The 12821-nt window shown below is 41.3% G+C and overlaps 1 protein-coding gene across 13 annotated transcripts in view; it reads left to right on the forward strand.

Annotated features, from left to right (window-relative positions):
- Positions 1 to 12821, forward strand: part of cacna1g (calcium channel, voltage-dependent, T type, alpha 1G subunit) — a 208763-nt gene that overhangs the window by 167976 nt on the left and 27966 nt on the right. For 10 of the 13 annotated variants that reach the window (XM_086302859.1, XM_086302861.1, XM_086302851.1 and 7 more), the window contains 3 exons: positions 6033 to 6184; positions 10097 to 10206; positions 11785 to 11918. In XM_086302859.1, the coding sequence (XP_086158985.1) occupies positions 6033 to 6184; positions 10097 to 10206; positions 11785 to 11918 (396 nt within the window). The remainder of the gene's footprint in view (positions 1 to 6032; positions 6185 to 10096; positions 10207 to 11784; positions 11919 to 12821) is intronic. The other 3 variants (XM_086302852.1, XM_086302849.1, XM_086302853.1) reach the window with 1 other exon arrangement.

Consider the following 12821-nt stretch of genomic DNA (forward strand, 5'->3'; position numbering starts at 1 on the left):
AATCTTTTTAATGCCACCTCCCACAAAGGAGATGGTGAGTAAGGGAAGGTGAGTAAATAAAGAGGGAAACTTGGTCTTTGAGTTGTTTTTGGACAGGGAATTGTTTATGTCCTGTTAATTCTAAGAGTTTTTCCCTCCTGTTTGACAGACCCTTGGGCAAAATTTCAGCAGGGTTTTTAGATCTCCTTTAGATGCACTTAAAATCATTAAAGTAAACCTAAAGCCAAATGTCCACTGGATTGTGGATCTGCATTCGAGCTGAGCTACATTCTTGTAGTGTATGCAGGAAATGTTTCAGGGGTGGAGCATCATCCAGCCTCTTTTCTAAGATACTTTTAATTTTCTGTATTTTACTCTTTTAAGTGTGCCAACAAATGCTTTTGGGTAGTACTTTAGCTACTGATTGACCTCAGAACCCGGTAGCCACTGATAAAACTCATAACCTCCAATGTCTATCCTTAACTAAGACAGCGTGTTTGAGATGGAGGTTGTATTGAGGGCTGTACTAAGTACTAAGGCAGTGTATACTCTAACTTGAATAAGGATGACATTTATCTTTTGTCCTGCCTCCCTCCTCTCACCTGCTCTCACCCCTAGCTATTCGCAGCAAATTGCTGCCCCTCTGTGAGCGTCTGCTGGAGGTTTCTTCCTGTGAAATGGGAGTTTTTCCTTCCCACTGTCACCAAGTGCTTGCTCATAGGAGGTTGTGTGATTGTTGGGGTTTTTATAATTGTAGAGTCTTTAACTTCCAATATAAACAAGGTGACTGTTTCAATTTAGTGCTATAAAAATAAATTGAATTGAATTAAATTGAGCAATTTAGTTGGTAATAATTGTAATAGTTTGGTCTCCTCTAAGAAGGCAACATTTGGTTTGTGGCTAACTCTTTTTGAATGTTTATAGTTGTGTTAATAACACAAATATTATCGTTAATTATTTTTATCAGATCAGTACAGCAGCAGCATGGGGATGACTTGGGGATGAATGGCAAACATATGACTTTTATAACTAACAACTAAATGAACATTTATTTCTATTTAAGCTCCATTAGCTAGGGTACTAATAATAATGATAATTGTAATCGACAATATTAAATCATTTTCCAATAAAATAAATAGATTCTTGTCCTCCAATTGCAATAAAGCTTATTCATTAGTAGAGACACAATGACATGGAGTCCCTCAAGACAGGCCTGTCATCTCAAAGAATGGAGTCAGTCTCAGATTACATGATTTTTCTTTTTCATTTTTAAAATCTTTCTTTATACAGCACCAAATTAAAACAACAGTCACTTCAAGGTTCTTTATATTGTAAGATAAAGACTCTGCAATAATTCAGAGTACACCCCAACAATCAGATGACCCTGCTATGAGCACTTGGCGACAGTGGGAATGAAAAACTCCCTTTTAACAGGAAGAAACCTCCAATAGAACCAGACTCAATGAAACAGGACAAAAGACAGACTGTGGATCAGAGCCAGAGATTAATAACAATAACATGATGATAAGATAGAAGAAACTGAGACAGGCTAAAAAAAATTACTAAAATTATTATGAAATTATAACATTTTGGGGTAAAAAGCTCATAAAGACGGATGAATGGAGCCATTTGAATGGCAACTGGTGCTCTGCTCAGCTAAGACAAAGATGCAGCTTAATGCAGCCAGATCTGGTGGACATTAACTGTAAAAGTAATGAAGTTGAAATAATTGTAAAGTTTTATTCTGTATGAACCCCCAGCATTTTCAGGGTTCATTTTTAACCTAACAGGGAGAACAGCAGGCATAAGAAGCTCTAAGTCCCTGCCCCTTTTGCCCCGGCTGGTCCTGTTACACTTTCACACAAAAGCGGTGTCGCGAATGAGGATGGAAGCGCAAAGAGCAGATGCCGGGACCTTCACGGGCGGTCGGTCACGGCCCCTCTGTGCATTTGCGCTCATCCTCATTCCTTTTCAAAGCTCAGAGAGGAGGCTCCACCTGCCACATCAGTGAAGGACGTGCAAGGAGAAGGGGAAGTGGAGACAGAGGAAGTGAAAGTGGGAGCCGAAGCAAAATCATTTTCCAATCCTCTGAATGTTTTGGTAGCCCAGCTGGCTTAGGGGAGGAAAAAATAATTGCCAGTGTGATTGAAAGTAGGAGTTGCGTGAGCTCTGCTCCTCATTAAGGAGAAGCTTTCTTTTTCTCCAGTGGAGGCAAAAAGAGCAGGGGAGCAGGGGCAGCCGGTGTAATTTGGCTCCCTAAACTTTCACCTTCTCTTCTCACACTTCATTCGCTATGCTCCTCCAGAGACTAGTTGAGTTTTAGCCAAACGGTTTATGTCTCACTTTCTTCTCCCTTATCCACATATCTCTTGTTGGGCCTTGCCCTTGCTGCCACATCCATAATGTTAAGGGCAGTGCTCACTTACTTACTCAGATCACTTTTTCAGGGAGAGGAAAGTGAGCCAAGCTTTAGCTAACTTTAGCTATGGTGTAGAAAACTTTTTCTTTACTCTAAAGGAATGTAAATAGGGCAATAGGACAAAAAAACAACATGTTATGCAGAATATCTAAATGAATGAGATATAGGAGATGGGGTGGTAAAGCAAAAGTATTGCTCCTCTGTGTGTGTGTGTCTGTCTGGCTTAGCCGGCAGTGCACCTGCAGACGGTAAGTAGAGCAGAGTAAAAATAATGTTTGCTCATTCAGAGATGATGGACGAGCTCGTAAATGCAAACTCCCAGTGAATGAACCAAGCTGTTGCGTCCCCGCAAGGGCCATACCCAAAACCCCATTTCAAAAAGCATGTGTCCCAGACATTTTACATCTGCTTTATCACTGTCTACTCAGAGGCCAAGTGCCGAAACATCCATAAGAGTTTGGGCGTTTATATATATAAATATATATGTAAAAAGTCGCAGACAAGACGAGGAAATGTTGGTGCGGAGATAATTCCAGGTGCCGTCCTGCTGCAAAAGCAAAGCAGGTGACGGGAGCGCGTCAGCTTGTGTTAGCACATTAATTTGAAAAGCCAGACCGCTCACACCAGAAGCCACATCGTTTTCACTGTCTGGCACGCACATGTCTGCGGTCAGACTTCCACCGCTGGCCGCCCCCGCGGTTCTGCCTGCACCACTGACATTCAGGTTCATCGCTCCTGCTGTCAATATCAATAATTACCAGCGGGCACAAAATTGGCTCTCAGCGAAGATGAACTGGAGCACAAATATAGAATGAGTTCACTTGAAGGCACTCCTTAGAGTTCAGACCTCAACAAGTCTTCAACTCTCCGTTATTTACCTTGACAGCACCAAAGACAACAAAGCAGGTTTATTATCAGAGGCAGGCTTTATTTCTTAATGTTCTGTGCCCATGAGTCTGACTTCTCATATGTGGCATAAACAAAAGTTTTCAGGAAGAAACTATTAAAAGTCAAACACCTTAACTTGTTTAAATATCGTCGATTTAGGGACATATTTTCGGGCATGACCCTTTAGCCTCTTAGTTTTAGATCCCTATCTTTAAGTAAGACTTCTGACCTCTTCGTGCTCAGTGGAGGACCGTTGTTTGCATTGTTGTGCATGCAAAAAAACATGCGTCCATGCTTTATTAAATAAATAAAATAAATAAAAATCAGCTTTCTCCTCCATCCTCCGTCGAAGTCCACCATCTTGAATGACAGCAGAACGGCATTGAGGGCTTTCTTTAAGACTGCCACACATGAAACTATTAAATGGGAAGGAACCAAGCTGACTGGTGAGCACCAACTGACCTTTCTAAATAAGAGTGGAATGTCAGTAAACTGGTCATCTTGCACAGATAGAAAAGTGTAAATAAACTCCAAATGAAGCCAGGTCTTAATGATAAATCCCCACAGCACTGTTTCCACCAATAGAAGCAATAATAGATTAGACATATCACATCATTGCTTTACTCTGAATTTCTATTTTTAACAGAAATATTAGACTCGATCCTTAATTCCAGGTGCTGCAACTCTGCTAGTCTTTGTTTAGCGTGCTGTCAATGAAATGAACAACCTCCCACGCAAAATTTTTACATCAAAAGCTTTTCGGCAGTTCCTATGACAGGACATAAAATCTTATAGGAAGTGAAAAGTGGCATTTCTTTCACTTATTTAACACTGAATCGCATGTTTTAGCTGTAATTAATTAATGCAAACAGTATTTTTGCTGCTATGAAGGAGCACTTACATCAGATCGATAGGTCTGACCGCTTCCCTTTGTTGTATTGCTAAAGATAACGCAGCGAAAATGCTAAGGCATGCCACGCGTAATTATAGCGTAGGCGGTTTCATCCTCTTGAGCGCATTTTATCCTGCCTTTAATTGATGTGTTTGTGCCTGCAGTCAGTTTTGAGGAGGCCATTAGCTGACTGTGTTGTTTTTATTTTGAATATCACGCTTATATTTTAATTAGATTTGTGTCTTTTGTTTGTATTTAATTGGGAAAAATAGCCTAAGTCAAAGATAGCAGTACTCGAACGCGCGATCATTTTAGTTTAAAGCTAAACGAGTTACCTTCCTCCCTTTTTGTCAAGTCACGCTCAAAGTTTCTGAAGGGCAGCCAATCACAGGTTTTGACATTGACCGCCATAAATACAAAAAGGAATACTGCATACAGTGGGATAGATGGAGCTCAACATTTATAACTTTGCACCTGCTAAATTTTATATCATAAATACACATCTTGATTCAGATAGATAGATATGTGTGTCTTTTTTCTATACTGGTTTTCCTGATTCAATAGGGAACCCTGTAGGCACACACCATGAATGGCACACACATATGGTAAATGGCCTGCATTTGTATAGCGCTTTTCTAGTCCATAGGACCCCAAAGCGCTTTACACTACATTCAGTCATTCACCCATTCACACACAGGCAATGGCAAGCTACATTGTAGCCACAGCTGCCCTGGGGCGCACTGACAGAGGCGAGGCTGCCGGACACAGGCGCCACCAGGCCCTCTGACCACCACCAGTAGGCAAACATGGGGTTAGTATCTTGCCCAAGGATATTTGGCATGCAGCCAGGATGCAGCCTGGGATCGAACCACCGACCTTCTGATTAGTGGCTGACCTGCTCTGCCACCTGAGCTACAGCCACCCCACATACACACTGGGAATAGTCTGAGTTCAGCACAGCTGCAGTCACAGTTAATTGGGTAGACAGGGAGTGCTCACAACACCCAAAGGATCTTTTTTTAAATGTGTGTGTTCCCTTTTACATCCCTTTACTCGTGTGACCTAGAGCCTCTCCTTCACTGATGGAGTGTTAGGGTGATAGATGGAATGAGTCTTCTCTCTCTTCCTCACCCTGACTCCCAGCCTATCCATCCATCCATCCATCCTCTCTGGACAAAAAGGAAGGGGTGAGGAATGAAGTGATGGATGAGTATGGAAGAGTTTCCTAATGCGTTAATGTTCTTCTCCTGAGAGGAGGGGAGCAGAGGAGATAAGGAGAGGCCGTGTCACGTGATGATCAGGGAGAAAGAGGGCGAGAGGGCCACATCTCCAACCTGGAATAGCCCGACAGCAGCCGCCTCCCTGGAGTTTCTCTTTCAAACCCACGTTGAGCACTTGCTGTTTGTCTCTTATCGTGTCAGGGGAGAGTTATTTAAAAAAAGAAAGAAAGCAAGAGAAAGAAAAGAAAATTTGATCAGAGGGGAGGGGATCTGATTTGATTAGTCGTGACTCCAGACCACAGGAGCGCTTGGCTGTAGTCTCTCTTTCTCTCTCTTCATTATCTGATCGGCCTTCTCTTTTTGCATCTCTTCCCATACTCTCATATTCGTAATGGGAGTCAGCCATTGTGAGTGACTTTAATGCACTGATGTTCCACTAACAACTTTCCTTTAAAACAAGGCTTCGTCGACTCCAGTCCTCAACACAGCAGCTCTACTGTATGTTGTCCCAGTGTAAAACCTCCTGTCTCACTTTCTGAACATCACCACCTCCTCCTTCTCCTTCTCCTCCTCCTCCTCCTCCTCACCCCTGCCTTCACCCCAACTCCCCCCAACCATTTCCCACTTCCAACAGAAGCTCAGAGTAAGCCCTACTACTCGGATTACTCCCCCACCCGCCTTCTCATCCACAAGATGTGCACCAGCCACTACTTGGACCTGTTCATCACCATCGTAATAGGCCTCAACGTCATCACCATGTCAATGGAGCACTATCAGCAGCCTAAGGTCAGATGTTTGGGAAAACAGGATGCTGGCTTGGCTCAGTCCTTTGGAGGAAAAAAAGAGAAAAAAGTTTTACACATATGTATACATGTCAATCTAAAAAAAATCACTATGTTTGAATATTAATATTGAATATAAATGAAAAAATATTCATGTTAAATATTAAAAATTCCTTTGGATGTTCTTTTTCCATGAGTGGTTTTTAATTACCATCTCATATCAGTCACTTCAGATGATAATGAATACAGTGCAGCTTCTCATAGTCCTACAGTTACAGACAAATGCACGCTCTTTTGTTGTGTCAGGAGTCTAATTCTTCAAATTTTGCCAATTCTTTCAAGTTTTCCTGCCATGAAAATAATATAAAAAGCTGATTATTGGCAACGCACGTTGGCTGTTAGACACTCCATTCCTTAATCTTCAGGTCAGTGGCGTCTAAAAACGAATGTTGTTGGAATTCTAGTTCAGCCTTCCAGAAACATGAGGTTTATAGCTTTGAATGCTTTAGGAGACAGTGTCAGGTGAACAAGCCTTTCCAACGATAATAAAATACTAATGAAAAAAACCCCCGCCTCACCAGTTCTTTGAACAAGGCTGAGAGAGGGATAAGGTCATCAGGGAAAACAAATGAAAGTTAGATAAGAACTGTAAAAAGCTTGGCTAGAAAGGCAGTGGTAAACTATAGAGGGAGGTCAAAAGAATAAATACTGAATATTTGGACAATCAGTGAAAAGAAAAAAGTCATATTAAAGGACTTTAAATAATGCTCCAAACTGTAGAGAATTAAGGTAACCAGGTTTAGCCCAGATCCAATCCATTAAAGAAAGGTAATTATATGAGAATCACTGAGGTCTGGTTATGGATTCTGAGGATTTATAGTCTATATTTTAATCACCATCAGGCATCAGGCTTTGCCAGCTGGGATTTCTCCAACACTCAAATATGAGTCCATCACTTCATGTATCACATTGTTGGCCAACAACAAACTGAGGTGGATTTTTGAAAAAATAAATGTGACTGAGTGGATAAAGTTGTTTTAAGCAAGATGCATCAGATATCAATGGAGAGTCAACAAAAGCATAGGATTGCATTACAGGGTGGATAAGGGTATTGTAAGGCATGGTATATGAAAATGTAGAGCAGGAAGCTAGATCCTAGCAACATGCTAAGAATATTAGTAGACAGTAAAAAATTACATGAGCCCTAAATTGAAGTTGTTTTTTGAATTCTCTAAATATCTGGCTAGTACCACAATATAATGTTTGAATTGTTGCCTCTGATTGCCATCACAGTGGATTTTAGATCAAACAATCAAATTTCAACTTTTAACTTTAATTCAGGGATTTCATAAAAGCCTTGCATTAACTGTTGATGAATTATAGCCATTTTTATGCATGTTACCCCATTTTCCACTGTTTCTGAGGCAACTGATTGACAAGCAGGTTCACGGGCATGTGAGGCCCAGCTCCAGAGAAAGTGAGAGAGTCTATCTTAAAGCTGAAAACAATTAACCTATTAAACAGACAGCAAAAACTTTAGGAGTCACCAAATCATCAACTAGTTGTTTTTTTTTTAAAAAGGACATGATGACAGAATTCTTTCCATGGTTAAGAAAAACAACTTCACAACATCTGTCAAAGTCAAGCACACTCTTGAGTGGGCATATCGTTGTCGACCCTAAAATGAAGAGACACCTTCATGAATGTAAATATAAAAGGGTTTACAACGAAGAAAACATCTAAAACAGTTCTGTCACTGGAGCCTATCCCAGCTGTCTTAAGGCGAGAGGCAGGGTACACCCTGGACAGCTTAACAGTCTGTCATAGGGCAAAGACATAGACACAACCATTCGCAGTCACATTCACTCCTATGGGCCATTTAGAGTTTCCATTCTGCATGTCTTTGGACTGTGGGAGGAAGTTGGAGTACCTGGAGAGACCCACACAAACACAGGGAGAACATGCAAACTCCACACACAGAAAAACCCTGGCCTAATGGTGGAATTGAACTCAGGACATTCTTGCTGTGAGGCAACAGTGGTAACCACCGTGCCACTGTGCTGCCAGACAGGCAGCTCAGTAAGTAGACTGGTTGCCCCATGATCAAAAGGTCAGGGGTTCAAATTCGTACCAGATCTACACAATGGCTGCCCACTGCTTCACTGAGTGAGTGGCTTAAATTCAGAGGACTAATTCCCTATGGGATTAGTATATGTTTATATATAATTTGTATAGATGAAAGTGAAATTATGTTGGGGGAAAAGGATTCAGAAGAAGGGAAACAGCTCGTGATCCAAAGCATAATACGTCATCTGTCAAACACGGTGGAGGCTGCCTTTGGAAGCGAGCCACTATTGTCTATTGATAATGTGACGTTACCAGGAGAAGCAGGATGAGTTCTACAGTATACAGAGCTGTGCTCTCTGTCGCTGCAAAAGATTTTCATCCGAGTGCGGAGAGAGTCCTTACATTTAAAATAATGCTAGTTAGTTCAGTTACTTTTGAGCTTCTGAAAATGGGGTACCACATGTCAAAACAGGTGTAATTTCTAAACAGTTACCACAGTTCAGCCAAACTTATAATAAATCTGCGAGTACTGCATTTGGGTCCTCTTTCTCTTCACACCTGACCGTGACAACCCTGAGGCATCTTTATCATTTGATTTAAAATCTACTGTGGTCACAAACTGAGTTACTGTCCAAACATTTATGGAACTAACCATATAAAGCTGATCTCTGTCAGTAGGTACTAGAGAATATGTTAAGGTACAATAGAAGGTTTGGTGGTTTAGAGCAGTGATTGGTTAAACTGAATGATGTTTTCAAGGAGCCGTTGGTGTCAGATTAGAAGCTTTTTGGCTAGAATGTGGGGGTTTTACTTTTTAGTACAACAGAAGGTTGTACCAGCGGATACCCTTAAGAGAAACAGAATGTTGTTTGTTAGAAGGCAGTAAGACTGAACAGTGTTATTGGTTAGGATAGAAAGTTTAGCACAACAGATGGTGGCCAATACAGTGCAGCATCTCTGGGAAGAGTAAGAGGTTTGCTAAAATGCCTGGAATTTGTTTTTTGTTTGTTTATCTTGTACAACAACATCATTAGTAAAATTGTTATTAGATAGAATTGCCGAGTATAGATATTAAATAATGTTAGGTAGAACTGAATATATTTGGTTTGATAAGAGACTACTTGGGAGTATGATATGTCAACAGAGAGTGCTAGCATAAAATGTTGTTATAAGTGTAAAATCTTCCTGCAGGAATCAATCAATGGTCTCTGACTGCTTTTAAAGTAGAACAAATTGTAGAAAATAGAAAATAATAGATGGCTGGCATCAAGGGATTTATCACAAACTGGTGTTAGTGTATGAACTGCCACCAGTGAGACTTCAGTCCAATCCCTCCTGATGACCAGTTCCCTCCACAGGTCAGTTTTTACATGCAGATGGGAAATGTGAATTCTCCCTCCAGCAAAAAAAAGAAAGAAGGAGAAATGGCCACTTTGATTCTAATGGGCTTTTCATGGAGAATGAGGGAGGAACAGAGGGGATGGTGTGATCTATTCATGGAATGGCTAATTCTGAAGAAAGGACAGCCTTTGCATTATGGACCCTTTAGTATTTTATGTAAGGATTATAAAAGCATGAACGTGGTTTATTTAAGCTGCAAAACTAAGCAGCATAACAAGCCATTCAGTTTAAATCAGTGTTTTCCCATTAAAATATGAAAAAGATAGCAGCGAGGTGAGATCATTTCATTGGTTTTCTCTGCAGCTTCAGCACATTTCGATAAATAATGAAAACCACAGATCGCCATGGTGGAGTAAGAGAGAAAATTTAATGCCGGCTTTACAGAGTTGTTAAAATGAATACTTTTGCACTTTATGAATCTGTAACTTTTTTTTATCATTTCTCTCAGGAGCTGGATGAAGCACTGAAGATCTGTAACTACATCTTCACTCTCATTTTTGTGCTGGAGTCGGTCTTCAAGCTGGTTGCCTTCGGCTTCCGACGCTTCTTCAAGGACAAGTCAGTATATAAATCTCTCGCAAGTTCCCCGACGTGTCATGTTGAACTTTCCTACACTGACACAAAGAAAAACTGAGATTCTGAAGAAACATTTGCCTCCTGTTTTTCGGTTCTGACATTTGGGGTGGATGTGATATTTTAGTAGATTAGTGGTTGCAAGCACTTGTCTTTAAATTGTGAGTCATGTAGAAAATCTGAGGCAGCGTTCAGACAAGTTAAATGAGCTTTTTCTAAGGTGCTCCAGCGACTGGTTCTCAGAGAGGCCTGCATGAATACAAACAGCCTTGTTAAACACCAATAAAACACAAATGCCTTAGATGATTTCATAGCTTTGAAATCTCTGGCTTTCTGGTGAAAACCACACAATAATACACAAACACAATCCCAGCAGCATTGCTGCATACTGGCACATGTTGCATATAAAGAAATACACCCACTAAACCCACACGCTTCAGTGGAGACATCGTGTTTCTGGACCAGAGCTGACCACCTAGGAGTCCACGATGTCTGTCCCGTTCACCAGAGAAAGACCATTATCCTTTTCAAGTCTGGCAAGAACCCAGTTTAAGAACAGCTCAGTCCACAACCTTTTATTTTTGTTTCCAGGTACAGCAGCATTTAGCCAAAAAAAACCCTCAGCTAATTTAAAAATACATATATAATTTCAGGCGGATTGATTAATGCAGTTTGAGTAGATGTAGGGATATGTGGATTTAAATGTCAAACTCTGAGTGAAACAAAGCCTCACATGGATATTAACAATGTAAATAGCAGTACAATAACCAGGTTACTGCGACCACCCACCTCTGTCTTCAGGTTTTATACGTTCACTTCGTTCCAGACTTGTCGTTTATTGAACGGCAACTTCAAAACTGGTCATGTCTGAACATTTTGTGGACTATGCCTATGTGACTGGAATCACATCGTGGCTGCTTTTTAAAAAACTTTCCTCATAGCACTTAAAATAGTCAGCACGCTCTCACTGTCATGGAGAAAATGATCCGTCTCTAAATTTCATGAGTTATTTGATTAGTTAAATATGCATGACTAAAGCTTTGGAACACTGAGGTGATACATTATACAGAATCTTTTGAGCGTCACTGTAGACTTAAAAAAGGCCATGAAAGCTGTGTTGTACCCAGGATTCTTCCTTAGCGTTATCCATTTTCTATCCATGTTGAAGTTCTCCTAAATAAGGGACCGTCTCTGTCTCTGTCTGGGCAGAATTGTGGTGGAGTTCTTACTATTGTGATGTCAAATTTGGAGTGTTTCCTCTAAGCACTCCAACTTACTCAGTCAAAAACATAAGACTGCAGTTCTGAGTTGGACTGTTGTCGATTTCTTAAAGTTCAAAGTCATCAGATCTGTGACTCAGTTCTGACTGAAGTCCACTTCATATGATTGGAGTTCACACTTGTGTGATGGTGGAAATGACTCACATATGGGTGATTTGTTTGAGTCCATTTTTGCAGCCAATCACATTTATCCGAGGTTTCAGTGAAAACAACTAACCCAAGTCTGTGTTTGGTGCTGATGAGTATGTTTTGTGTACGTCTGTGTGTGGTTGTTGGCGTGTAGGTGGAACCAGCTGGATCTGGCCATCGTGCTGCTGTCCATCATGGGCATCACTTTGGAGGAGATTGAGGTCAACGCTTCCCTGCCCATCAACCCCACCATCATTCGCATCATGAGAGTGCTGAGGATTGCTCGAGGTATGACACTCCCCCCCCCCCCCTCCCCCCGACCCTTACACAGTGTGAGACACCAACGCACAGCAAACTCTTTCAAGGTGCTGTACTTTGAAGATGATGTAAAACACACATCCCCGGGACTCCCCTTTTTGTCATTTTTTGCATGGCAGATCTCAGCATGGTTCGGGCAGGCTGTGAGCCGACCAGATGGCACAGAGACACACAGTCAGCTGACAAACTGAGAAGAAGCGAAGGGAGAGAAAAACACAGGGTGAGGAAAGTGAGCTTAGGGTGTGAGAGAGCCAAAACACACTGTGACAGTAAGTGAACTAAGCTGCAAGAAGCTAAGGAGAGGATGGGGTACAGTAAAGAAGGATGAAAGAGATGTAAGAATAAAAGAGAAATAAACGAAAGAGATGGGATTGATGAATGACTTCTGACCTTAAAATAGACTACCAGAAGGTGAGATGAAGTCAGGAGTGAAATAGGTGTGCAGAGTAAAAGAGGTTCAGGCTGATTATTGGAAGATAGGAGAGATAAGAGGCTTTACCTGAAGGCTTGAGGAGAGGAAGCAAAAGGAAGGAAGATGAGAGAAAGAGGAGCTAAGACATGCAGAACGGGAGCCTGTCTGTTTGGTCCAAACACTGAATGTGCAGCGATGAGGTAGCATGGAAGTCGTGATTAATTGTTGTCGCTCAGCCGACCCAAACACATTTTTTGCTTTGTTTGTCTGTGTGTATTTGATGGGTCCAGTCTTTCTGTCTGGCATCAGCATGCCTCTCATAATCAGTCTGAGCAGGAATCTGAGTTAGCTAGATTAAATTCACATGTTGTCAGCATTGGAATCAAAAGGCGGTGGGTTTTCTGTCCAACGCTGTCAGTGAGATGCATCACATGTGTGTCCTTTGTGCACAGAAAAGCTGG

Source organism: Aulonocara sp. 'chitande type north' Nkhata Bay, linkage group LG8 (genome assembly GCF_057382095.1).
Source record: "Aulonocara sp. 'chitande type north' Nkhata Bay isolate Kocher_YH1m ecotype deep benthic linkage group LG8, A_spYH_male_GT1.1, whole genome shotgun sequence".
In the NCBI taxonomy this organism is placed as follows: domain Eukaryota; kingdom Metazoa; phylum Chordata; class Actinopteri; order Cichliformes; family Cichlidae; genus Aulonocara; species Aulonocara sp. 'chitande type north' Nkhata Bay.